This window comes from Erinaceus europaeus, chromosome 10 (assembly GCF_950295315.1).
Source record: "Erinaceus europaeus chromosome 10, mEriEur2.1, whole genome shotgun sequence".
In the NCBI taxonomy this organism is placed as follows: domain Eukaryota; kingdom Metazoa; phylum Chordata; class Mammalia; order Eulipotyphla; family Erinaceidae; genus Erinaceus; species Erinaceus europaeus.
Window position 1 is genome coordinate 77,856,452 of NC_080171.1, and position 24,213 is coordinate 77,880,664.

The following is a 24,213-nucleotide window of genomic DNA, read 5'->3' on the forward strand; positions in this document are numbered from 1 at the left end:
TCCTTTTATCACTGCTGGGCTGGGGTCATAGCTAAGGCTCCACATCCAGATTGAGGCTTCTGGCCCTTTCTCTAAGAGCTTTTTAGCTTTAACTCCTGCAGCAGGTCTCTTGACACCATTTTATTTTCTACTCATTTATTGGTTAGAGACAGAAACTGAGACAGAAGAGGAAGAGAGAGACACCTGCAGCACTGTTTCACTGCTTATGAAAATTTTCCCCCATAGGTGGGGACACCTTTTTGTAAATGTGTTTCACTCTGAGAGATAAGAGTGTGCAACTACAGCACTGCTCAGCCCTGGCTTTTGGTGTTTCTGCGGATTGAATCTGGGGCTTTGGAGCCTCAAGCATGGAAGTCTCTTTGAAGAACCACTGTGCTCTTTGCCCCAAACCTTTAAAGCCCTGTGCCAGCTCCTCTGGCATCCTTTGAGCTTGTCTCTGTCTCTGGGGTGAGGCCCAGCTACCCCCCATCACACATGGAGAACTCTGGATCTCCCCACCATTTGCTCAAGGTCCTCTCCCTTCTCCACAGACCAACAACCAACACCACCCCTAATCACTGTGCCTTAGACACCAGGTCTGCAGGCCCTGGAGCCTCTGCAGCCTCCTTCTGTCTATCCTTCTATCCATCAACACCCCACTATCCCTCTGTGCCCCATCCCTAGGGGGCAGTACCTGGACTACGAGAAGGAGGAGGTTGAGGCCCAGCCCCGGCAGTGGAAGAAGTACGACTTCCATTACGACAACGTGCTCTGGGCACTGCTGACACTCTTCACGGTGTCCACGGGTGAAGGGTGGCCCATGTGAGTGCCAGGCCTCCTAAGGGCGGTCGGTGCAGGCCCCCACTAGCTAGGGAGGACTCTGTGCTATGAGCTGAGGGCACAGCATGGCAGCCTGAGTACAGGGCATTGCAGGGCAGTCTGGGTAAGAACTTCCTATCTGCTTCCACAAGGGGGTGCAGGCTTCCTGGGGCCGATTTCCCCCTCTCCCTCCCGTGCCCCAGGCACCTCCCCCTCCAGCCCGGGGCTTCCTGTGTCCTCATGGCCACCCTGACCGTGCCTCATCCCACCCCCACCCAGGGTGCTGAAACACTCGGTGGATGCCACCTACGAGGAGCAGGGTCCAAGCCCTGGCTACCGCATGGAACTGTCCATCTTCTATGTGGTCTACTTTGTGGTCTTCCCCTTCTTCTTCGTCAACATCTTTGTGGCCTTGATCATCATCACCTTCCAGGAGCAGGGGGACAAGGTGATGTCTGAATGCAGCCTGGAGAAGAACGAGGTAGGCACCACCCCCATGGGCAGTGGCCATCCTGCTAGGCACCTTGGGACCCCTACCCACAGGAACCCTAAACTCTCCCTAGCAGGTAGGCCACAAGAGTAGAGCCAGGATGGCCTGGAGAGGTTCTGGGGGCCTTCCTCTGCCTCCTCTCCCCCGGGGGTTAGGGCTTGGCCCCCCTGCAACTTCCAGCCCCTGTCCCTGTGCAGAGGGCATGCATCGATTTTGCAATCAGCGCCAAGCCTCTGACACGCTACATGCCACAGAACAAGCAGTCCTTCCAGTACAAGACGTGGACCTTCGTGGTGTCACCGCCCTTCGAGTACTTCATCATGGCCATGATCGCCCTCAACACGGTGGTGCTGATGATGAAGGTGCTTGGGCGGCCAGGGGAGGAGGAGGGTGGTCAGGCCCCCCCAGCCAGCCAGAGGGGCCTGTGAGGAGCCCTGTTCCCACTATCCATGGGAGGCAAGCAGGCAGGTTTGGGGCTCTGAGTTCACGCCTCATGCCCCTGCAGTTCTACAACGCGCCCTACGAGTATGAATTGATGCTGAAGTGCCTGAACATCATGTTTACCTCCATGTTCTCCATGGAGTGCGTGCTCAAGATCATCGCCTTCGGGGTACTGGTGCGTGAGGGGCCCAGAGCACATGAGGGTGATGGGGGGGGGGCTTGTTGCCCGGCCCTGAGTCCTTTCCAGATGTGTGGTGCTACCCTCAGTTCTGATAGCATCTGCTTGTACCTCCTTCACCCCAGTCCTGACCCCCCCCCTCAGTCTGGGGCTGCTCCCCCTGTGCCTGACTCCTTCTTGGTCTAGGGCCACCTCTCCCTCCAGACCCCTTCTTGGTCCAGCCAGGCCCCCACCTTGCAGAGCCCTCCCCAGCCACCAGCACTCACTGTCCCCTTTCTCTCCAGAACTACTTCAGAGATGCCTGGAACGTGTTTGACTTTGTCACTGTGTTGGGAAGTATTACTGACATTTTAGTAACAGAGATCGCGGTAAGTAGCACTTCCTGCCCTCTCTTCCAGGGCCCCAAATCAGCTTCCTTCTCTAGGGTCTCTCCCACCCCAGTGTATCCAAGCCCTGGTTGTGCCAGGACCTCCTCTCTAAAACAAGGTTCCCCAGGAACACCCCAAACAAGTGGAGGGTCTACTCTGGAGCTGGGGTGTGGGGACAGTGTGTCATCTCAGCAAAAGCTTTCTCTTGGCTAAGAAAGAGGTTCTCTCAGGTCTACCAGGTAGATGGCTGAGAGTAACCAGGGACCTCTGTGACAGTGGCTGCCCAGGACAGCTCGGACACTGAGTCTGTGTGTCTAAGGTGGTGAGGTAACAAAGTGGACCAGAGTTACACAAACTGTCCTCAATATAAACTTGGCATGTTTCTGTTCCTTTAAAGTCCTGTCCAGCCCTGCCTGGTGGTGGTGCCAGAGTCTGAACCTAGGACACTGGAACCTCAGGCAGGAAAATCGATTTGCATGACCACTATACTATACTGCCACCCTAGAATACGTTTAAATACCAGATACATTGCACATATGAAGACTGGGGGGCCTCATTCTTATCAAACCCCAACCCCCATTCTGTCTTCAAAGCACCAAGTGCTGGACCACAAACTGGTCTGAGCACACATTAAAAACTCTGAATCCTAAAGCCAGATGTTCTGTTAGAATCAGAGGGCAAAACATCTTGTCTTCATTTTGAGCTGAAGTTTCTAGAAGCAGACACAGAGGTGTAAGTTACTGCAGAGGTGTTTCTTTCTTCTCCTTCTCCTGCTTCCTTCTCCTTCTGGATTCCCAGGAAGAGCCTAGGGGATAGGGTTGGGGGAGTGGGCTGTGAAGACAAAGGAGCCAGGAACACTGGGTAGGGTGTGTTTGGATCCCCACCCTACCCCCACTCCCCAACCCCAGGGTTCTGGCACTGCAGTGTCCACCACTGGGGCTCTACCTAGGATCTGGGTAGAGGAGAAGCAGGCTCTGGTGCCTGTAGTGTGGGGGTGACTAGGCATCCCACATGGCTGCCCCTCTGGGCCCCGTAGCAATGGACCCACTTCCCTCCTTTCCTGTGCCCACACATTTGACCAGCTGGTTGACCAGCAGCAAGTATGGGCACTCCTCTCCTTTCAGAGGCAGTTTTGGTCCTTGGTCAGCAGCCCCTCTTGAATGATAAGCACCACAATCCCTCTAGACAGGAAGCTGCTTAGGGTGCTGGAGCCCGGGGTAGAGCCTCTGGTGGGCATTAGTATGTACTGCACAGACTTGCTATTCTTCCCAAGGCCCTTTGGCTGCTACTTCCCCAAACCTCAGAGGTCTGATCCCCCAGCTCCCCACCTGCAGGGGAGTCAGTTCATAAGTGGTGATGCATGTCTACAGATGTCTTTCTTTCTCTCCCTCTCTCTATCTCCCCCTTCTCTCTCAATTTCTTTCTGTCCTATCCTATAAAATGGAAAAAATGGCCGCCAGGAGCAGAGGATTTGTAGTGCTGGCACTGAGCCCCAGTGATAGCCCTGGAGGCAAAAGGAAGAAAAAAAAAAAAGACAAGGAAAATAAATAGAAACATCTAAGAATTTGAAAAGGGGATCAGTGATTGACCACAGCTCATTATTATCTATGTTTAGCAAGGATGGAATCTAGAGAGGCTGAGGCTGGTTAGGATGGTCAGCAAGGCTATGAACATGAGGTCACTGCATTCTATTATGTCAGCAGTCCTGACACCAAACTTTGGAAAAGCCCAGCAAGATTGCACTGGGACACTGGAGGTCTCTCAGGGCTGTGAGCAGATGAAGCACATAATATAGTTAGTATGGGGCATCAGTTCAGAGAGAGGAGGACTTCCAGCTGGGGGGGGGTGGGACTTCCCTCAGAGTCACCTGCAGACTGAGCACAGTGTCAATGAAAGAACAACTGATTTGGGTTTCGGGGTTGTGTCTGTTTGCTTTGGAACTTAGTAAACTAGTCCTAAAATGTCTAAAAAAAAGAGGCCCCCTAATTGTCAGGCTGTGTGTGGGAGGGCACCCTGCAAGCTATGAGACTCGCCCTGAGGCTACTGCCACCATCCTGTGGGACTGGCAAAGGGCCTCCATGCTAGCCGGAACCTGGACCCACGTTTATGTCTGGGGACATTTGACATTGTCAGCCCCAGGTTCAGTGGGGAGATGGCTCCACACTTGATCCCATATGACTGGCAATCAGTCCAGGGGAATCCAGAGGTCAGACAGTTCATACCACCCATAAGGAATCAATTTCAAATGACAAAGAGGCAGATAAAGAATAGAGGTAGGACTCTGAAACTCCTAGAGGACGTGTTGCTTCACTTTAACACAGCGGCCAGGGACTGGTGTCAGGGGAATGCATGAGGTATCTGAGAAAAACACAGCCATAGAATAGTTTCTGTAAATCAGAAGAATGGCTGAGCAGTCCAGAAATGGAGAGTGTGCCTTCATTGTGTCTCTGCTCTGAGAGGCTTAAGAAACCTCCTCAGAGTACTTGCTTCGTGCACTGGAACAGAAGCCAGATTCCTGCTCACTGTCATATCATCTGGTAGACTGGCAATGTGGGGCTGAGGGCCAGGGTCAGGAACAGGCCAGTATGGGGGGCAGGGGCTCTTTGATGCTATGTCCAGCCAGGCCAGGTGTCGTCAAGCTGATGACTTGCAAGCATGGTGTCTAGCTGGTGAGGAAACCTAGCTGGGCCCAGCTGAGACTGTAGGCCCAGGAGAGGCTGCCAGTCCAAGCAGCCAGGTGTGCGGAGTCTCACAGCCTTTTGGTGTGAGGAAGGCTTGAAGGGTTTTCACACTAGTCTTTGACTTCTGAGAGCCCTGAGTGCACATGGAGGCCGTGGAAGTGTGAGACGGGTCTGGTTGGGGTCCTTCACAGGAATGCTGGGGATTGTGGAAGAGTAGCCATGAGGATTTCATGGAGCCTTGACTCTGAGCAACTCAGCATGTGAATGGGGGCTGCTGGGTTGGGGATGAGGGGTTCAAGGAAGATAGAAGTGGCAGCAATGACGGTGGGCCCCCTGGGACATCACTGCTGGGTCAGACACTGTCAAAAGCTGAGTTTCATTTTATATAGAAGAACCAGAAGTGGGTGTGGAAACACGGAGCATTAAAGAACATGGAAAGAAGGCCTGGGAGGTGGCTCACTCAGTAGAGCACACACTTTACCATGTGGAAGCACCTGGGTTCAAGTCCCCACTGCCCACCTACAGGGGGAAGCTTCACTAGTGGTGGAACAGTGCTGCAGGTGTCTCTCTGTAGCTCCCTCTCTTGTCTTCTATCTAAAAAGAAAAAGAAATGGAAGGCAACGAAAGGATGGGAAAGAAAAGGAATCAGCTGGTAATGGAGATGGTTGAGGGAGGTTTGCTGGGAGGGCAGTCTGCATGTTTGACATTGGAGCCACCAGTCAGACTTCCTAAAGGACACATCCTCTGTCCTGTGGACAGATGTGACCACTGGTCTGGGCTGGAAGGGACCTAAGCTTAACAGCATCCTGAGCGTGACAGGTGCAGCAGAGTCAGAAGATGGGAGGGGAGGGGAGGAGGCTGAAGAGAAAAGGGGGAGCCCCTGAGCCCCATGGGGCCCTGGAGTCCATCAAACCCCCCTCCTCTAGGATGTCAGTTTACAACTCAGAAGTTCTTGACTCCCCAGGGGCCCACAGCTCCCCAGCTCTGCCTGGAAGGAAGCAGCCTGTGGTCCAGTGGTGTTTCTTTTCTTTTTTCTTTTTCCATCTGTAGTCACTTCATACATCACTCCATGAATGCACTTTTCTTTCTGTGGCAAAAACATGAGTGTCAGTTCCCTCCCCAAAGGGGAGAGTCCTGCAAAGTCAGCAGTGGTGCTGGGACTAAGGGCTCTAGGAGTTGGCGGTGGGAAACTGACATTAATTTCTTTGCCTGGAAATAAAAATTTAAAAAAAAAGTTCCATGTCTGTGAGTCATCTTGGGATTTGCATTGCATACAGAAATGCAAATGAGTGCCCCCTGTCTGTGGGACCCACAGACTTTAAAAAAAAGTCCTGACTTGATGCATCGCAGCAAAAATTGCAAAGTGGACCAGAGTCCTGGAATTTTCCAGGGAATATTCAGAGTTTGAGAGTTCTTGCTTGTGTTGATGACTCATTTTCTCTTTTTGTTGTTTTGTTTTGTTTGTTTGTTTGTTCGTTCTTTTCCGTTTCTGGTCTTGGTTTACCTTCACCTACCTGCTGACTCACGCCATCCAAACCAACATACAATACGAACATCCTGTCTCCGTCTGTATGTTGTGCACCTGCCGCTCAAACACCCCAATTGTCAATAACCCACCACTGTCCATGGCAACATCACACATAGGAAACGGTTGGTTTCATGACTTTAAATAGTTCTTAAAGTTCCTGGCTTGGCTTGCTCTGCTGCCCCCCCCCACACACACCCGCTTTGTCCTTCACTTCCCTATGGCCAATGCCCCTCTGAGCCTATGTCACCCTCTGGTCTTATGTGCCCCTCCCCCGGCTCCTGGGGGTAGGAGGAAGGGGCAGGACACCTGGTAACCCCTTGATTGTGGGGATTGGCCTTAGAAGGGGGGCATGCCTGCCAGGATGGGCTCAGAATCTGGGAGGCCCTGGGAGCTATAGACCTGACCCCTGTAGAGTCCACAGTTTCTGTCACACAGCTGCCCCCAGGAGACTCAGTCCCCTCCTCTGTGACTGGTGTTGGCACTGAGTCACTGGTGTTGGACCTCTGAGCTCCCCATTTGCAGGGCTGTGACTGACCCTGGGGAGGTACCCATTGAAGGAGCAACCTCAAGAGCTGGTGTGGCCACCCTGGTGTGACAGAAACTGGAAACAGGACATGGGGCAGGTCACAGCACTTGAGGGGGCTTGACTGAGGTCAGAGGTGACCACGCCCACTACCCCCTCCCCTATGTTCCCCGCATGTTGGGGTGCCTACAGCCCCACCTGCTGCAGCGTGTCATGTGCTTGGAGTGTATGTGGCCCGTCACCATCCGCTCCCTCACACCTTGGGATCCCAGCAAGGGAGGTGGGAGATGCAGGCCTTACTATCCACACAGCACGTAACTGGGTGCTCCCTGCCACCTTAGTCCTCCCTTCTTTCTTTCCCACGAGAGGCTTGTCTCCAGGGCCCTAGAGAAAGTTCTTTCTGAGCCAGGTATCCAGTGCTGGGCAGGTGCCCCCATCACCCACCACCCTGGACCCCCCCAGACCTGGCTGAGTGGTTAAGGTAGCCCCCCTTCTGTGTGCCCTCCCTTCTGTTCTCCACTGGCTAAGGGGGAGCACCTCAGGCCCACAGGCAGTGAGTGTGGATGTTTCCCACTCGGTCTCACACCCTAAGGTCCTGGTGTGGACACCCCAGGATCTGGACTACAGATCTTTGTTCTTTCCTGTGAGAGAGTTTCACATGAAAGAGAGAGAAACAGAGGTGAGCTCCTGATCAAGTGCACATGTTAGCACACATAAGGACCCAGGTTCAAGTCCCCAGTCCTCACCTGCAGGGGGGGAAGTTTCATGAATGGTGGAGTAAGTCTGCAGGTCTCTCTTCCTATCTCCCCTTGCCCTCTCAATTTTTATCAAATTAACTTATATAGAGAAGGTGGAAAAAAGAAGGGGAGGAGGATAGAAGAGCCAGGGTACCTTCCCAGTTCATGCAGCACCAGGTCTGAGCCAGGCCCTGCGCTCCCCAGCCCCTCAACCCCCTTTCACCCCCATCCCCTGGCTCTGTCCGCAGACAACCCTGCTTCTAGGAGCTATCACCAGGCAGCTGTGTTCCTCACTATCAGTGACAGTCCCCAGCTGCCTGGTAGGATCTGGGAAGCCTGCCCTCTAGGTGTAGAGGGGTTGCACCAGCTCTCCACTGAACAACCCTCCTGGCCAGGCTCAGCAGCCCTGGAGAGTCAGGGGCAGCCCCACCACCACCTGCATGTGCTCTCCCACTCTGCCATCTCATCCCACATCCGTGTTTTCTCTTGATTTGCCCCCAAGTCCATTCTCATGGCAGGTCTGAGCCAGGACCGCAGGCGTAGCTGCCCGGCTGCATGGAGGCATCTGGCCTCCAGCCTGGTGGAAGTGGAGAGGGAGCGTGGGGGCCTGCAGCACCCTCAGCCAGTGTGTCCCAAACTGGAGAGTCCCGGGGCCAGCTGGAAGCCAGCAGGGACTAAGGTTTTGAGCCCCAGGAGGAAGCCTGCAGAGGTGGCCCAGTGTCCCTGTTTCCACCTGCCCTGGTGGCTTGTCCTCAGGTGCCTGGAACAGCTCCAAGACAGTGGCTCTCTCTGCAGTGCTCAGATTTGCCTCAGGCTTTGGAGTCTTCTGGCTATGCGGGAAGGACCAAGAGTGGCCACCAGACCTGGGCCCCTTGGAAAAGCAGCCTGCTGTGCCCCCAAACAGAGCCCCTTCAGTGTAACCTCTTGCTGTCCTCTCTCCTTGCACTCACTTCTTGGGAGCCCCTGGGACTTGGGAGTGGCAGGTGGGGTGCAGCTAGGGGTGCAGACACAGCATCCCTTCCCCTGCAGAGCAGCCCTTCTCCCCCCACAGAACAACTTCATCAACCTCAGCTTCCTCCGTCTCTTCCGCGCCGCCCGTCTCATCAAGCTCCTCCGCCAGGGCTACACCATCCGCATCCTGCTGTGGACCTTTGTCCAGTCCTTCAAGGTGACCCTGGGTGCCCCCGAACGGTTGGAAGGGGCGGGTACTGGGTGCTGTTGTCCAGAGACACATTACACCACCTGGAGAGAGTCCTGTTTATGCAAAACTCCTCTGACAGGCCTTCGAAACCACTCACATGGGAGGGTGCCCAGCTTCCAGCCCAGCTACACCATATGGGAGCACTCTAGTACTGGAGGAAGCTCCAGGACTGTGGTGTCGCTTCTCTCGTGTGTGTGTGTGTGTGTGTGTGTGTGTGTGTGTGTGTGTGTGTGTGTGTGTGTGTGCGTGCGCGCGTGCGCACACGTGCGTGTGTCCTTCCGTGTCCCTCACTCCCTTTCTGTCTCTGAGAAAGCCTATACAGAGCAGTGAGGCCCCAGCAGTGACACAGCAAAACCCTCCTTTGATAATAGACTATTTGGGGGGCAGCTGGGGTTGCCCTGGGTGGAGGGGCTGGCAGTTGTGGGTAGGTCTGCACTCTGATGCCTGCATGGCTGCAGAGGCCTGGCATGGCACCTCTGCAGGGTGCTGACCCCCCATGTGCCCCCAGGCCCTGCCCTACGTTTGCCTGCTCATCGCCATGCTCTTCTTCATCTACGCCATCATCGGCATGCAGGTAAGCAGCTAGCGCCTAGCAGAGGGCTGCAGCAGGCCGGGGCTTGGGGCTCGGTGAGGGAAGCCCCAAGCCTCGCAGGAGCTCCTGGGGCTGTGTGTGTGCTGGTACTGGTGGTGGGCACTTGGGCACCCCATGCCTGGAAGCTAAAGCAGAGGGTCCTACCCAGTTGAGGGCCAAGTCCGTGGGCTCGTGTCAGCATTCAGTCTTCTTGCGTTCAGCATCCACATGTTGTATTGTCTTTATTTTGGCAAAGAAAAACTTTCTCAGCTATTTGGGGAAATGTTGAAAAGACACATAGCAGGAGTGTGGGAGGTGGTTCAGCATGCCTTCCATGCATCACGCCCTGGGACTGATCCCCAACACCATGCACAGCACCCAGGGAGCTCCATGAATGGTGGAGGAGGGCTGTGGTATCTTCTCTCAAAGGTGCTCCATAAATAGTGGAGCAGTGCCTTCATAGATCTTCCTCTCTGTGTATTCATCTAAATTCAAAAGTGTAAAGGAAAGTGTACCAGAAAGGCACAAGGTTGGGGGACACACAGTCTGAAAGAGCTAGAGGATAGCTCACCCAGAAGAACCCAGGCCTTGCCATGCTTTGAGACCTGGTTTGAGTTAACATGTGGGCTAGCACTACATGGGAGAGCCACAGTACCAGGGGAGACTCTGAGGCTATAGCATCTCCTCCTTCCTCTTGATGTATCTGAAATGAAAAGAATGACAACATCAGCCTTAGAATGGTGAACTCACACATGTACCACTAAGAACTAGTCAGAGAGGCTACTTTTCTGTGCCATACATGTGCAAGGCCCTAGTTCATCCCCCAAGATCACATAAAAAGATTTTTTTAAGCCACACAGCAGCATTCCCTTTCTAAGCCTCAGGCATCTGTCCCTTCGCCCACAGTGGGAATGTGGAGACAGACCCAGACGCTGACTAGTGTGGGAGAGGACAGCCTTTTAAAGGCAGGCCAAAAACTGCTACTTGGGCTGCTCCAGGAACTGAGTACTTCTCTTGATTTAACATTTTCTGAGAACTGATGCTATTTCAAATGAGTGTGTGTGTGTGTGTGTGTCACTTGCTGCTTTCATCTATGAAGATACAAAAATGAACATGTTGCTGACCACTGTTGGGCTGATAGGTGATAGTTTTCTCATTAAATGTTAGATGTTAATTTGTTCAAGACTCCAGGGAGTGGCCAAGGGCCTCACATGTGTGCAGGATCCCTTTGAGTGATGCCTCCATCCTGACTTTTTATTCTGTATCCTTAGAGAGGACGAAACTTACAGAGAGAATGAGAAAGGGGGAGAGACACCAGAGCAGTGTTCCACCACCCACAGAGCTCCTTGATGCTTCCCCATGGGATCAAACCTCATCATACCTCACCCACAGGGAAGCATGTACTCTACTTGCTGAGATTTTAGAGTCCAAACTGAACAGATTTTAGAGTCCAAACTGAACATTGTGCCAAGAATATAGTTCAGTGAGAGCATGTGCTTTGTAAGCAGAAGGCCCTGAGTCTGATCTCTAGCTCCCCAAACTATAAATAAAAGTCTCAGTAAGCAGAGTAACACTGGCACAGTAAATGTGTCTTTTTGCTGGTGGTGGTTTTTGTTTTTTAAGATCTATTTATTAATTGAGGACAAAGAGGAGAGAACCAGAGTATCACTCTGGCACATGCAGTGCCGGGGAATGGAACTCAGGACCTCATGAAAGTCCAGTGATTTATCTGCTGCATCACCTCCCAGACTGCTGGGGTCCTATTTTTATTAGCCATGCAGCTGGAACCCTGGCCAGGCTCAGAGCTCACACCAGCTCCCTGTGCAGCAACTGTGTGTCCAGCTACAAGGTCTCTCCATCCTGGGGGTCTGTGAACACTACAGGGGCTGGAGGACTGGTAGTCACCTGGGCAGGGAACCTGACCTCAGGGGTCCCATGTGTCTCTCCCACCGCGCCACAGCTCACACGGCCTCCCACAGCCTCTCCTTTCCCTCCCATGTAGGTCTTTGGCAACATTGCTCTGGATGACGAGAGCAGCATCAACCGCCACAACAACTTCCGCACCTTCTTACAGGCCCTCATGCTGCTGTTCAGGTGTGGGGGATGGGCTGGAGAGCCCTCCATTTAGCCAAACCCTCAGGAGGCCAGGAGAAAACCTTTTAGGCTGTGACATGGGCCCTTGGCACAGTCCACCCTGAGGTCCTTGAGGGTGACTGCTCAGGGAGGAGGTGTCCTGTGTATCCAGGGGGTCAAGGACAGTGCAGGGGGAGCAGCACTTGAGGTCATTTGGGAGATACTGCCATGACTGAGGGGGGCAGCTGTGGGAAGTGCAGGAGGCTGGCTGGCTCTGACCATTCCTATGTATGAAGTTGGGGTCCCATGAACTCACAGTTCCACCCTTCCCAGGCAGACTTTGTTATCCAGATAGGCAGAAAGAGAAGTGACACTGCACAAGAGCTTCTCCCACTGCCATGGGGGAACTCCCATGTGGTGCCAGGGTGCAAACTTGGGCCATACTTCTGGCAAGACGGGCACCCTGCCCAGTGAGCCATCTCCCAGACTAAGGAGTCTGACTAGTTTTGATGAACAGGATGTGGAGACAGAGGAGGCAAGGATGATACCAGAGTCCTGGATCTGAGCAGCAGGGAGCCTACAGTCCTGGTGGCCTGCTCTGGGGTCCCCATAGCCTCACACCCACACCCCTCCCCACCAGGAGTGCCACAGGGGAGGCCTGGCATGAGATCATGCTGTCCTGCCTGAGCAACCAGGCCTGTGACCAGGACTCCAACGCCAGCGAGTGTGGAAGTGACTTTGCCTACTTCTACTTTGTCTCTTTCATCTTTCTCTGCTCCTTCCTGGTGAGCCCCGGACCCCTCGCCTCTCTCCCCAGTCCCCCCCCCAATATGGTTCTCAGTGGCTGGAGGGGCAGCTCTATGTCACCAGCTGCCCCTCCAACCCCCCTTTCCAGATGCTGAACCTGTTTGTGGCTGTGATCATGGACAACTTTGAATACCTCACACGGGACTCCTCTATCCTGGGGCCACACCACCTGGACGAGTTCATCCGGGTCTGGGCCGAGTATGACCCTGCTGCCTGGTGAGTGAGCTAAGGAGGGGGCTCCAGGCATGTCTCCAGGGGGCATTTCTTTCAGGTCTGATTGGTCAGGGCCTCCTCCTCCAAGCATTCCTGAGGTGGACTCTCAGTCTCAGAAGGCTGCTTGGGCTTGTGGAAGGCTCTCAGAACTTGAAGCTCCAACTGAACCCTAAGTTCACCATCTTCTCACCAGGCCTGTCCCAGAGCATGGAAAGGGTAGATAGGCTTTCTCTGGGAGCTGCATGATCCCTGGCCCCTGGGGACAGAAAAGAACGGGGCTTAGTTAGGAACCAGCCTTTTCCCCTTCCTTTCCCCTAAGGACAGCGTGGAGGTCCATGCCCCCAACCCAGGATGTGGAGGGCTAGGACCAGGAAAAGCCAGGTGGATCCCAAGGTGCTGGAGGCCCCTGGTGGTAGTGGGGAGACTAGCCATGGGTCCTCGTGAGAGAAGCACATCCCAGAAAGTGGAGAGAAGGCATGTGGGGTCAGAAATGTGGTCCCTGCTCATCCTGCTACGTGGACCAACCCTCGGGCCGGCTCCCTGTCTGTCAGTCTGTGTGTCAGTCCCTCCATGGCTCAGGCAGTATCACTAGGGTGGGATCAGCACAGGGGCCTCTGTCTCTCCCCTGCTCTGAGCGCAGCCCTGTCCTCACCTGGTGTGGCAGCTGCCTGGGTTGAGGGCAAGGGGCCTGGCTTTCTAGAGAATGTTCTGGAACTTCCTGGCCCTCAGAAGCTGGTGAGCCTGACTGGGCTTCTCTACCCTCTTCTCATCAGCCTCCCTGGACCCCCACTGGGCAGCTCCTGAGTGTGGGCAGCACCAGAGCCCAGGACACAAACTGGCCCCATCCAGGCACTCACTGCTATGTGGTGGTGGCTCACCTCAGGGGGTCCCTGCCGATAAGCTCCAGGGAGCAGACCCCTCAGGATGGTGCCTCCAGTGTACTCTGCACAGGTGCTGCTGGCTCTGGGCTTAGTCCTGGCTCCCGAATGCGGCAGAGTAGAGGCCCTGAGAGTTGTGCTGTGTGTACTGGCAGGTGGAAGAGGCTGTGGGGGCAGAGAGGGGGAGGACAGGGATTGTCCCAGTCTGTGAACTGCAGATGGACTCTCCCAGCCAGCCCAGGCACACAAAGGAAGGCTGTGGCTGTGGCTGTGGCTGTGGCTATGGCTGTGGCTGTGTGGGCTCCAACTGTTTCCCCGCTAGACCATACCAGAACTGGGCCCTGGGCATCCAGGGCAGTCAGGCACAGTGAGGGGGCAGAAAGAGAGGAAGAGAGAGTGTGCACACATGGCCAGAGGTGGCTCAACAAAGCATGCCAGACCCCACAGTGCTGGGTAGCCGATGCCTCCACTCCCTGGAAGCCTGGGGTGAGGATGACTGTAGGTGCTGAAGAGGCAGCTGGACCCCACAGCTCAGCCAGCACAGAGCAGCCCTAACAAGGCAAGGCATTATCGCTAAGGCTTGGTACCTTCATGGCTTCACCACTCCTAGCAGTCTTTTTTTTTTTCCTTTATTTCCCTCCTTTGTTTCTTTCTTTTTAATAAAGGATGAAAGGTCATGTGGGGGGGGGGGGGTAGGGAAAAAGAAGAGACACCTGCAGCCCTGCTCCACTGTTTGTGAAGCTTCCTATCCTATAGGTGGGGACTGGGGGCTTAAACCTGGGTCCTTGTACATGATAGCATGTGTACTCTATTGATGAGCTACCACCTGGACCCTCTTGGACAAACTTTGAAAAAGCAGCAGAATTGGCTGGGGAGATAGCATAATGGTTCTACAAAAGACTCTGAGATCTCAGGTTCAACCCCTAGCACCACCATCAGTCAGAGTTGAGCAGTGCTCTGGTCAGGAAAGGAGGGAGGGAGGGAATGAGGGAAAGGAAAAGCCAACAGAACTTTGTGAAGATTTTCACCAGCTTTCCTCTGGGGGAGGAGGTGAGGTCATGTGTGCCCACATGCTCATAAGCATGTGCACAGCATGCAAGTGTGTGTGAGGGCAGACCTACTCGGGTGTGTGCATGACCATACATGAGGGAAAGTGTGAACATTCACATGTGACTGTCACATGTACATGGTTATGTGTGACTGTGTGTGTGCGTACATCCTTGTATGTGTGAATGCATGTGTGTGCATGTGTATGGCTGTGAGGGGCAGAGAAGGTGGAGACCTGCTGGCTGGCATCCCCAGCCTTAGCCTCAGCATCCAGTCACTGGGTCCTGCCTCCTGGGAGACTTTCAGCTACCCCCATGGTCCCCACCATGAGCCCCCAGTCAGTGAGCAGCAGCACCCTAAGCCAGCAGCCCTATGAGCAGGCGGTGGGAAAACAGGCACCTTGGCCTGAGGCTGGGCAACAGCAGGTCAGGACGGAGGCAGCTGAGTGGCCCCCAGAGGGGGCAGTGCCCAGAGAGGGCTGGAAGGAGGGGACAGAGGCAAGATGGGGTGAGAGAGGCCTTAAAGTATGCTGTGGTATGCTGTGGCTTCTGGCTCTGCCCCTGTTGCAGGTACAGGGATAGTGAGTGCAAGGACAGCCCCTCCTCACCTGGCAGGAGATAGCAGCAAGCCCAGGAACAGGTGCTCAGCAGAACCGAGGGGTCGTCCTGGGCTAGGCCATCCTAGCTCTCAGTTCAGCCTCAGTGTGGCCAAGTAGACCAGGTCTGAGCTTCTCGGGGAGCCAGGACAGATTGGGGAGACCCCATGTTTTTTCTTTTCTTTTTTATTGCTTCAATAATAAGCAAGACAGGGTTATCACTGAGGCTTAATGCCAGCACAATAAACCCACTGCTCCCAGTGGTCATTTTTCCTTTTTTTTTTTTCTTTTGTTTGATAGAACAGAGAAAAACTGGGAGGAGAGGGAGAGAGACAGATAGATACCTACAGACCTGCTTCACTGCTTGTGAATCTTCCCCACTGCAGGTGCAGATTAGGGACTTAAAACTGAGTCCCCACCACCCAGCCCCAATAGGTTTTTGTTTGTTTTACTTTTTTGTTTTTTGTTTATTGCCACCAGGTTTACTGCTGGGACTCGGTGCCTACAGGATGAATCCATCTCTCTTGGTGGCCATTTTCTTCCTCCCCGTCTCCTCCCCCTTTTTTGTAGAATAAACAGAAATTGATAATGAGGGGAGAGCTAGAGAAAGACAGACACCTGCAGATCTGCTTCACTACTCAGGAAGCTTCCCCCTGTGGGTGGGAACCAGGGGCTTGAACCCAGGTACCATGGTAATGTGTGCACTCAGCCACATGCATCAAGTCCCAGCACCCAGGCTCTGCATTCTGCATATGGAACAGGTGTCCGCCAAGACATCGCCTGCTAGCACCAGGCTCTGGGGTGTGTTAGAGAACATTGCACCCCTGGGTGTTCCCCAGGCCCCAGCAGACACCACCATCCCGGTCTCTGTCCTGGGGTGGGAGTTGGGGGACAGGCAGGAAGGCGCCAGGCCTGGGTGGCGTGACATGTGCATTTCTTTTCCAGCTGCCGCATTCACTATAAGGACATGTACAGCGTGCTGCGCTGTATTGCGCCGCCCGTTGGCTTAGGGAAGAACTGCCCTCGTAGGTTGGCCTATAAGGTTTGCACCTCCAGAGCCACCTGCTCCCCCTCCCCACCCCAGGCCCTTACACACCTGCCTGGTTCTGGAAGCCCACACCCACCCATCCTTGCCCTCCCTGCCCGCACTTCCCCTCATCGATGCTTGGGCCTTCTGGGCCAGCTGGGGACTCAGTCTCAGAGGGCAGAGAAGCTCAAGGCCTCTCCCCAGAGCTTAGCCTGGGCGGCTGCTTGATGAACCTGAGGCCAGGGCCCCCCCCCCACCTGGGAAGCAGCCATCCCCTGGCCTCTGCCTTGAGCTCTCAGGAGACCTGGCCCAAGGGACTCTGGGCTGGCAGAATCCAGCAGTAAAGAGGGCCAGGTATGGACTGTCTCTTCTCTCAGTGGCTGGGATGCAGTGGTCCTGGGTGTCTGCACCTGGTCCCAGCCAATCCAGGTTGCCCGCCATCAGGCACTTAAGAGGTGCCAGCTGCCCCCCCGCCTCCCACATCACTCCTTTCCTGCCCGGCCCCAACCCCCTGCTATAGCCTTGCCCTGGGCCGGCCTCGGGTGTCTCTGGACCTGCAGTAGCTGTGGCCCCCCAGAGCCTTGGGGCTCCCTGCAGAGCCTGGTGGGTGCTGGGGGGCAGGTCATTCAGGACTGCTTACTCAGCCCCTGGGCTCTCTTGGAAGCAAGCAGGGGCTCCTGAGGGACAAGCCTGGCTTGTGAGAGCAAAGCACAGGTGGGCACTCGAAAGCCACCAAGATGGAGCCCTCTGCCCCTCCAGGTTGATCATGTCCAACACCCTTCCTGTTGCACCCGCAGGCCGGGGCACATGGGCAAATACTAAGGACAGAGGCCTGGTCGCCGCCCCACCTTGGCTCTCGGTGGGCTCTGGTTAACTGGATGTGTTCTCTTGTCTGCTTCCTCCCTCCCTCTGCCACACCCTCCTGGTTGGCCTGCAGCGGCCGCATCAGTTACAATGACATGTTTGAGATGCTGAAACACATGTCCCCACCCCTGGGGCTGGGGAAGAAATGCCCAGCTCGCGTGGCCTACAAGGTAGACCCCCCCGCCCCGCCCCTGCGGCTGTGTGTGCCAGCCTGGCCTCTCCTAGGCCCTATCTGTCTGTCTGTCTGTCTGTCTGCTGCTCTGCTGTTTCTGTCTCTCTTCTCGGGTCTAACCGTCTCTGTCCCAGATGGGGACACAACACCACCGGCCCTTCACCTGGCCCTTAGTGCCCCAAGAAGACAATGGGTGCCTCTCACTCCCAGCCCCTCCCTCCTCCCACCCCCAGAAATAAGAGGACACACGATTGACACAGAGGTTGTTTCTGTCCTAGCAGCAGGGCCCTCAGCCCCTGACATCTAGCCCTTGTGGCCTGACTCCCAGTAGAGCTTAGAGACCACCCCCCTTCACCCCCACCCAGCTATCCCCAAAGTTGGCCTTGTCTCTAGGACTCCCTGGGCCCTGTGGTGGGAAGACAGGAGGCAAGAGGCTTTAAGAGTGGGGTGGGGGTGAGGAACTCTCCTGTGAGAACAGCCCCCAGGGCCCAAGGGCCCATGTCACCACCTGATTTTGGGGATCACCGAGGCTCATGGAGGTACAGTGAGGCCACACCCAGGCCTGGGTGACAGGTCACAGGCTCCCCTCCCCATGTCCACCATGCCTTTGCCCTCCATCACCCACCTTTCCACCCTTTCAGCACCCAGCCCACCAGGAACCCCCACTCCTACTGCCCGTCCTCCAAGCCTGGCTCAGATTGGCCACTCAACTGGCATCTGGAACCTTCCCGTCAGCCCAGCCCCAGGATCACTCCCTACCTGGGCTCCTGGGCTCTGTCCATGCTGTCTGCTTCTGGGCTCTGGTCTGGGACCGGGTGTGCCCCTGGGAGCCCAGGCACCCCCCCCAGTCCCACACAGAGCCCTCCCTGCACTCCCCACACCTGGCATGGTGTTGTGCCTGCTAGAAGCCCTGCATGCAAGGCCCTGGCTGTGTCCCCAAGAAGGAGAGCTCTGTCTACATGGGCATGAGGCGGGTAGGGCCCTAGGGGACATCCAAGCTGAGGCAGAGACCAAGAGAGCATTGGGAGTGCAAGGGGGCACAGGAAATGCAGAGTGAGAGGACCAGGAGGGCTGGCCTCATTTCCTGGGGTGGCAGGCGGCACCCCCAGACTGAGCTCTCCTGTCTTTGGCCACCTGTGTGCTCTTCCCCCCACCTGTTCCTGACCCCTGAATCCCTTGGAGAGGCCTCTACCTTCCTTGCGTGTGCAGTGCAGGTCAGCAGGGTGCCATATTGTCCTGGGGGGCTGGGCGTGCCCAGCGGGGCTTTGCCAGCATTTGGGGACTCTGGGCTCACAGCCCTGGCTGCCTGCCCAGACCAGGGAGGCAAGGTGCCAGATCCAGGGAAGGGAGTCCCCATTTCTAGCCCACCCTACAGCAGCCCTGGGAGAGGAGGCACTGTGCCCTGTGGTAGAGCTTGGTGACAGCCCCCCACACTTCACTCTTGGGGGAGCCATCCATCTGCCAAGAAGGCCATTTTCCTTCCTGGAGCTTTTCACCCCTCAGATCCCTTAGTCCTAGCCACCCTGGGGCCTCCCTTGCCAATACCCCCACCTTGCTAGCTCTGGCTGAAGATCACCCCCTGGAGACCACTGGGTGCTTCCAGCTGTGGGTCAAGGGAAAGACTGCAGAGCTGTGAGAGCAGGCCTCTCCCTTTATGGAGGTACCACAACCTGACCCCTCCCCCAATCAAGGCTGCCACCTGCCCACCCACTTCTCTGGGACAGACAAAGGTGGGCTCAGGTCCGAGGGTGAATGCTGGCAGACCTCGCTTCCACCCAGCCCAGGTCACCCCCGCCAGGCCACACCCAGTCTCTGGGGGCCTAAGGGGGCCCTGAGGGGTGGGGGCTTGAAGACCTGGTGTTGACATGCCCCCCTCACCTCACCCCCAGCGCTTGGTCCGCATGAACATGCCTATCTCCAACGATGACATGACCGTCCACTTCACATCTACGCTGATGGCACTCATCCGGACAGCGCTGGAAATCAAGCTAGCTCCAGGTGAGGGGGGAGAGCAGGCTCTGCAAGCCCAGACCCAGGGGGCCCCAGATCCCGTACCCTCCAGTTCGCCTCCCCCCATCATAGAGAAAATGAATCAGCAACCCATTGCCTCATTACTCCATTGCCCCGCCCCCTGCCCTCCTGCCCCCTCCAGGCCCAGAGTGGGCTTCCCATGAGCACTGCACCACAGTCCATGCCCTACTGATGCCCTTCTCTGCCAGCTGACCTACATCGGGGTTTCTGATGGGTTTCTGTAGAGTTTCTCCCTTGTTGAACCTCTTCTCAGAGAGTACTCCAAGTAGGAGACTCAGGTTCAGGACCCTATACCACCTGGGTGGTGCTGAGACAGTGGAGGAAACTCTGGTGCTGTGGTGTCTCTCCTCTGTGTCTGAATGAGAAATGCCCCAGAACTGGGAGAGCAGGCATGTGGAAAGGCCTGGCTCTACAATGACATTAAAAAAGACAGATGATGGGCTTCCCTGCTTTGATTCTTCATAACAACCAACTCGGAAGAGGCTGGTCCATGCTGTCTCTCAGATGTCTCTGTATCTCTTCCCCGTCTCTTGCTAAGCCCTCTTTCTCATCTCAGGGTTGCTGAAGCCTTTTCTTGGCTCCCTCTCCCTCCCCAAAGCCCCGCTGTCCTGGCATCAGCAGAGCCCAAGTATCATTGTGTGCCCCAGGCTGCTCTCTGGAACTTCCTCAGCTCACTTCCCTGCTGTGTTCTTAGTCCAGAACTCCCCCACCCTGGACACCAGATCCGCCAAGCCCCTGAGCTGCATGCCACCTCCTTCCTTCCTGCCCAACCCAGAGCTCCAGACATTCCCCACTGCACCCATCTCCACTGTCGGGAACTCTTCCGGCTGTTGACGCTGAAACCTCTTGAGTCTCTCTTACCTCCTCTTCTGACCCCACTTCTGATCCACAGCTGATCTCTTTTCTGCTTTCTGGCTCTGCCTTGAAAGCATCTCCTTTCACCCGCTGGCATCTCCTCAGGGTCCCAGTGTTTCTTCAGCTCTTGTATGGATGGTTAAGGGTCCTTCTAGAAGGCCACTTGCCCTTTCACAGTTTTCAGCATAGCCAAATAAAATCACACACTTTATAAAGACAATCAATTTGCAGTCAAAGATCTTCTAAACAAAATCCAAGATCCAGTTGACACCATTGGTGAAGCCCCCCAGGCATGTAGAAGGGAAAGAATGCCAGAAAATAGAGGAAGAGTGGATATTTCCCGTTATTTCATGAGGCCAACATTACTCCAATACCAAAACTAAATGGAGAAAAAAAAAATTAGGAACCAACATCCCTCATGGAGCCACAAAAATCTTCAAAGAAGAAAAGTACATACCAGTAGATGCAGAGAAGGTATTTGGCAAAACTCAGCAGTCATTCGTGATTTTTAAAAATATTTATTCCCTTTTGTTGCCCTTGTTTTATTGTTGTAGATATTATTGTTATTGATGTCATTTTTGTTGGATAGGACAGAAAGAAATCAAGAAAGAAGGAGAAGACAGAGAGGGTGAGAGAAAGATAGATACCTGCTTCACGGCCTGTAACTCCCCTGCAGGTGGGGAGCCGGGAACTGGAACCGGGATTCTTAGGCCAGTCCTTGCGCTTTGCACCACCTGCGCTTAACCCACTGCACTATCGCCTGACTCCCAATTTTTTTTAATTTTTACATAAACTCAAAGTTAAAGGAAACTTCCTTAATCTGATCAAGGATATCAAAAAAAAAAAAAAAAAAAAACTTACCATAGATGGCACTTAACAAAGACTGACTCCTTTCTCCCTAAAATCAAGAATAAGGGAAGATGTCTGCTGTCACTTTCTTGTTCAACATTGTACTTAAAGTTCTAGCCACTCTTATAAGGAAAAGAAACAGTGGGTAGTGCGCTGCTTTGCCATGTGTGTGACCCAGCTTCAAGCCCGGCCCCCACTGTGTTGGAGGCAGCTTCAGTGCTACGGTCTCTTTCTCTCTCCCTGCCTTTCTGTATCTTAGAAGAAAAAAAAAGTGAAAAAAATTATTGTCCATTTGGAAAGGAGAGAAGAAATGAACTGCCTATATTCATAGTTGACATGACTATCTGCAGGAAACCCCAAAGTCTCTTAAGAAAAAGGAATAAAATCATGACATCTACAAACCCAGGAATACCAGGGGGTGGGGAAAGGGGCTGGGGCTTGGCCTTGTCCTTCATTCTAAACCTGTTACTTCCTGAATAGAGACAATGAACTTTCCTCTGCCTGAATTAGACACTGTTTATGTGAGCCGCACCCATCAGCACGAAGACACAGGTCACTGGAACATGAGAGACTCCAGATAGAGAGGTGTCTTCTTGTTGTTGGTCGACATTCAAGTTGCAAAGAAGAAAAGATTAGCTTCTCCACAAATGGTGCTGGGGACGCATGGCTGTGTGGCAGCTGCACTGTGTGATATGCAAGACCTCCTGGCACTCCCATCTTAGCTCACACGGCCATGACAGATGCCATAGCTGAGGAGCTAGAATACAGACAGTTGTTTTTCACCGTTCTGGGGCAACAAGCCCAACATCTGGGAACCAGGAAAGTTGGTCTCATTTGTAGGCCTCTTGTCCTGGCTTCCAAGTAGCCACCTTCGCACTCTATCTCCAGACAGCTGATCCTCTCAAGTGTCTGTGGGGAGAGAGAGGCACTCTGGCTTCTCTTCAAAAAGGGATTCTGATCCTGGACCAAGGCCAGGACCGTCCATGTGACCTTACTCCACCTTAACCACCTCCCTCGAAGTGGAGGCACGTTTAGGGGTGAAGCTTCAACACATGAGGGCAAGGGAGGTGACACAGCTCCAGCCAGAGCCCAGACTTTTCTCCATACAGAATTAACTTGGAATGGATCATAAACTTAAATGTGAAATGTTAAATGAGTAGTGAGAACACCTGCAAAAGAAAACACAGGAGAACCAAGTTTAGTAGAGCTCTGTAAAAAAAAAAAAAAAAGATATATATATTGAAAAACACAGGGGAACGAAAACTGGAGATTTTGAGTTAAGCAAAAATTTCTCTAGACACAGAGGGCATGAATAGGGGAGACAACATAATGGTTCCAAAAAGAAAAAAAGACTTTCCTGCCTGAAGCACCAGAGATCCTACATTAAGTTTCCTGCTCCACCATAAGCCAGAGCTGAGCAGTGCTGGGGGGTGGTGGTAAACTGAATGTTCTCAAAGCTACATTTGTTTGTTCTTCAAAAGACTTAAGAAAATGAAAAAACGCCAAAGACATGGAGGAGATGTGTATGAAGCATGTAGCTGATGTAGGACTGAGTTCCAGAATTTATCAAGATTTCTTATTGCTCAGTAATGAGACAACAGACAGGAGAGACTCCTTGCCTAGTAGAGCATATACTTTGCCATTCTCGAAGACCCAGGTTCCAGCCTCTGGACACCACAGGGGAGAGCCATACATGGCACTGGGGAAAATGTATGAGTGGTGGAGGGGTGCTGTGCTGTCTCTCCTCTCTATCTCATTTTCCCTATCTCCCCTGTCTCTCTGTATGTGTCTATGTCTGTCAGTCAGTCTCTCTCTCTCTCTGTTGGCCAGGAGCAATGAAATCATATAGACATAAAACCCCACACTAAAAAGAAAAGAAAAAGGAGAGAAAAATAGGCAAAAGATTTAAACATATTGCCAAAGAAGATATTTTTGAGATTCAATAACATACATATGATGGAGTTCAATAGCATTAATGATGAGATCCAAATAAAACCATAATAGGACACTACTCTGTGTATACTTTAATGACAAGACTACTTTTTTATTTAAAAAAAATTTTTTTAGTATTTATTTATTTTATTTCCTTTTGTTGCCCTTGTTGTTTTATTGTTGTAGTTGTTATTGTTGTTATTATTGATGTCATTGTTATTGGATAGGACAGCAAGAAATGGAGAGAGGAGGGGAAGACAGAGGGGGAGAGAAAGATAGACACCTGCAGACCTGCTTCACCACCTGTGAAGCGAACCCCCTGCAGGTGGGGAGCCAGGGCTCAAACTGGGATCCTTCCGCCGGTCTTTGTGCTTTGCACCATGTGTGCTTAACTCACTGCTCTACTGCCTGACTCCCAGCAAGAGTACTTTTGACAATGATAGCAGTAGCTCCAGAGACGTGACACAGTGGATAAGGTGTCAGACTCTCAAGCCTGAGGTCCTACATTTGATCTCTGGCATTAGATGTGCCAGAGTGATGCCCTGGGTCTCTGTCTGTCTCTTTCTCACTCACTAATAAATATATCTTCAGTGGAATGGCAGCAGTGAAGACATCAGGACTCCTCAGTGTCCCTTCAGTGCTCATGTGTGATGTCAGGTGTTGCCGGGGCCAGGAGAGGAGGTGGGGTCCCTAGTGGTGCTGGATACCTAGTTGTGCACAGTGGCTCAAATCCATAGACTGAGGGCACTGGAGAGAGAACTCAGCAGCTAGCATGGCCCAGGTTCAAGTCTCAGCACTGCACAGGAAATGCTATGACACCAGGAGCAGCTCCAGTGCTGTATTGCCTCTCCCTCTGTCTCTGTACCTGGGAGACAAAACCATACAAATGAGAAGCCCTAGCTCTGTAACAAGTAAATAAATAAATTGCATTTGTAGAACAAGATAACTTAAAAGGGAAAATTTTGTTCTATTTAAGTCTTACTTTAATAAACCTGATAATGAGGTAAAAATTAAAATTCAAGTTTTAGTTTTATTTGTTGTCATCACTGGGGCTTTACTATTCCAGGTTGACCTTTTCAGATGGATAGACAGAGGGAGAAGGGAAAGACACCACAGCACTGACACTCCCTCCAGTGTGCTGGCATCCAGGCTTGATGTTACCACATTGCAAAATCACACACGGCAAAGCAGGCACACTGTCCAAGTGAACTATTTTGCTCCAAACCACGGTTTCGGGACTGTGTGTCCATGTCGGTGTCCCGGTGTTACTGCTAGGGCTTGGTTTCTGCCCCATTCCCCTGTTCCCAAAGGCCATTTATTTCCCCTAGACAGAAGGTAAGGAAGAGAAAGGGAG

General features: G+C 53.4%; 1 protein-coding gene across 1 annotated transcript in view; it reads left to right on the top strand.

Annotated features, from left to right (window-relative positions):
- Positions 1 to 24,213, top strand: part of CACNA1B (calcium voltage-gated channel subunit alpha1 B) — a 72,367-nt gene that overhangs the window by 39,938 nt on the left and 8,216 nt on the right. The window contains exons 13-24 of the mRNA XM_060200787.1: positions 664 to 801; positions 1,078 to 1,279; positions 1,486 to 1,650; positions 1,794 to 1,904; positions 2,192 to 2,275; positions 8,796 to 8,912; positions 9,454 to 9,519; positions 11,519 to 11,610; positions 12,230 to 12,374; positions 12,485 to 12,612; positions 17,094 to 17,190; positions 19,082 to 19,190. Of these exons, the coding sequence (XP_060056770.1) occupies positions 664 to 801; positions 1,078 to 1,279; positions 1,486 to 1,650; positions 1,794 to 1,904; positions 2,192 to 2,275; positions 8,796 to 8,912; positions 9,454 to 9,519; positions 11,519 to 11,610; positions 12,230 to 12,374; positions 12,485 to 12,612; positions 17,094 to 17,190; positions 19,082 to 19,190 (1,454 nt within the window). The remainder of the gene's footprint in view (positions 1 to 663; positions 802 to 1,077; positions 1,280 to 1,485; positions 1,651 to 1,793; positions 1,905 to 2,191; positions 2,276 to 8,795; positions 8,913 to 9,453; positions 9,520 to 11,518; positions 11,611 to 12,229; positions 12,375 to 12,484; positions 12,613 to 17,093; positions 17,191 to 19,081; positions 19,191 to 24,213) is intronic.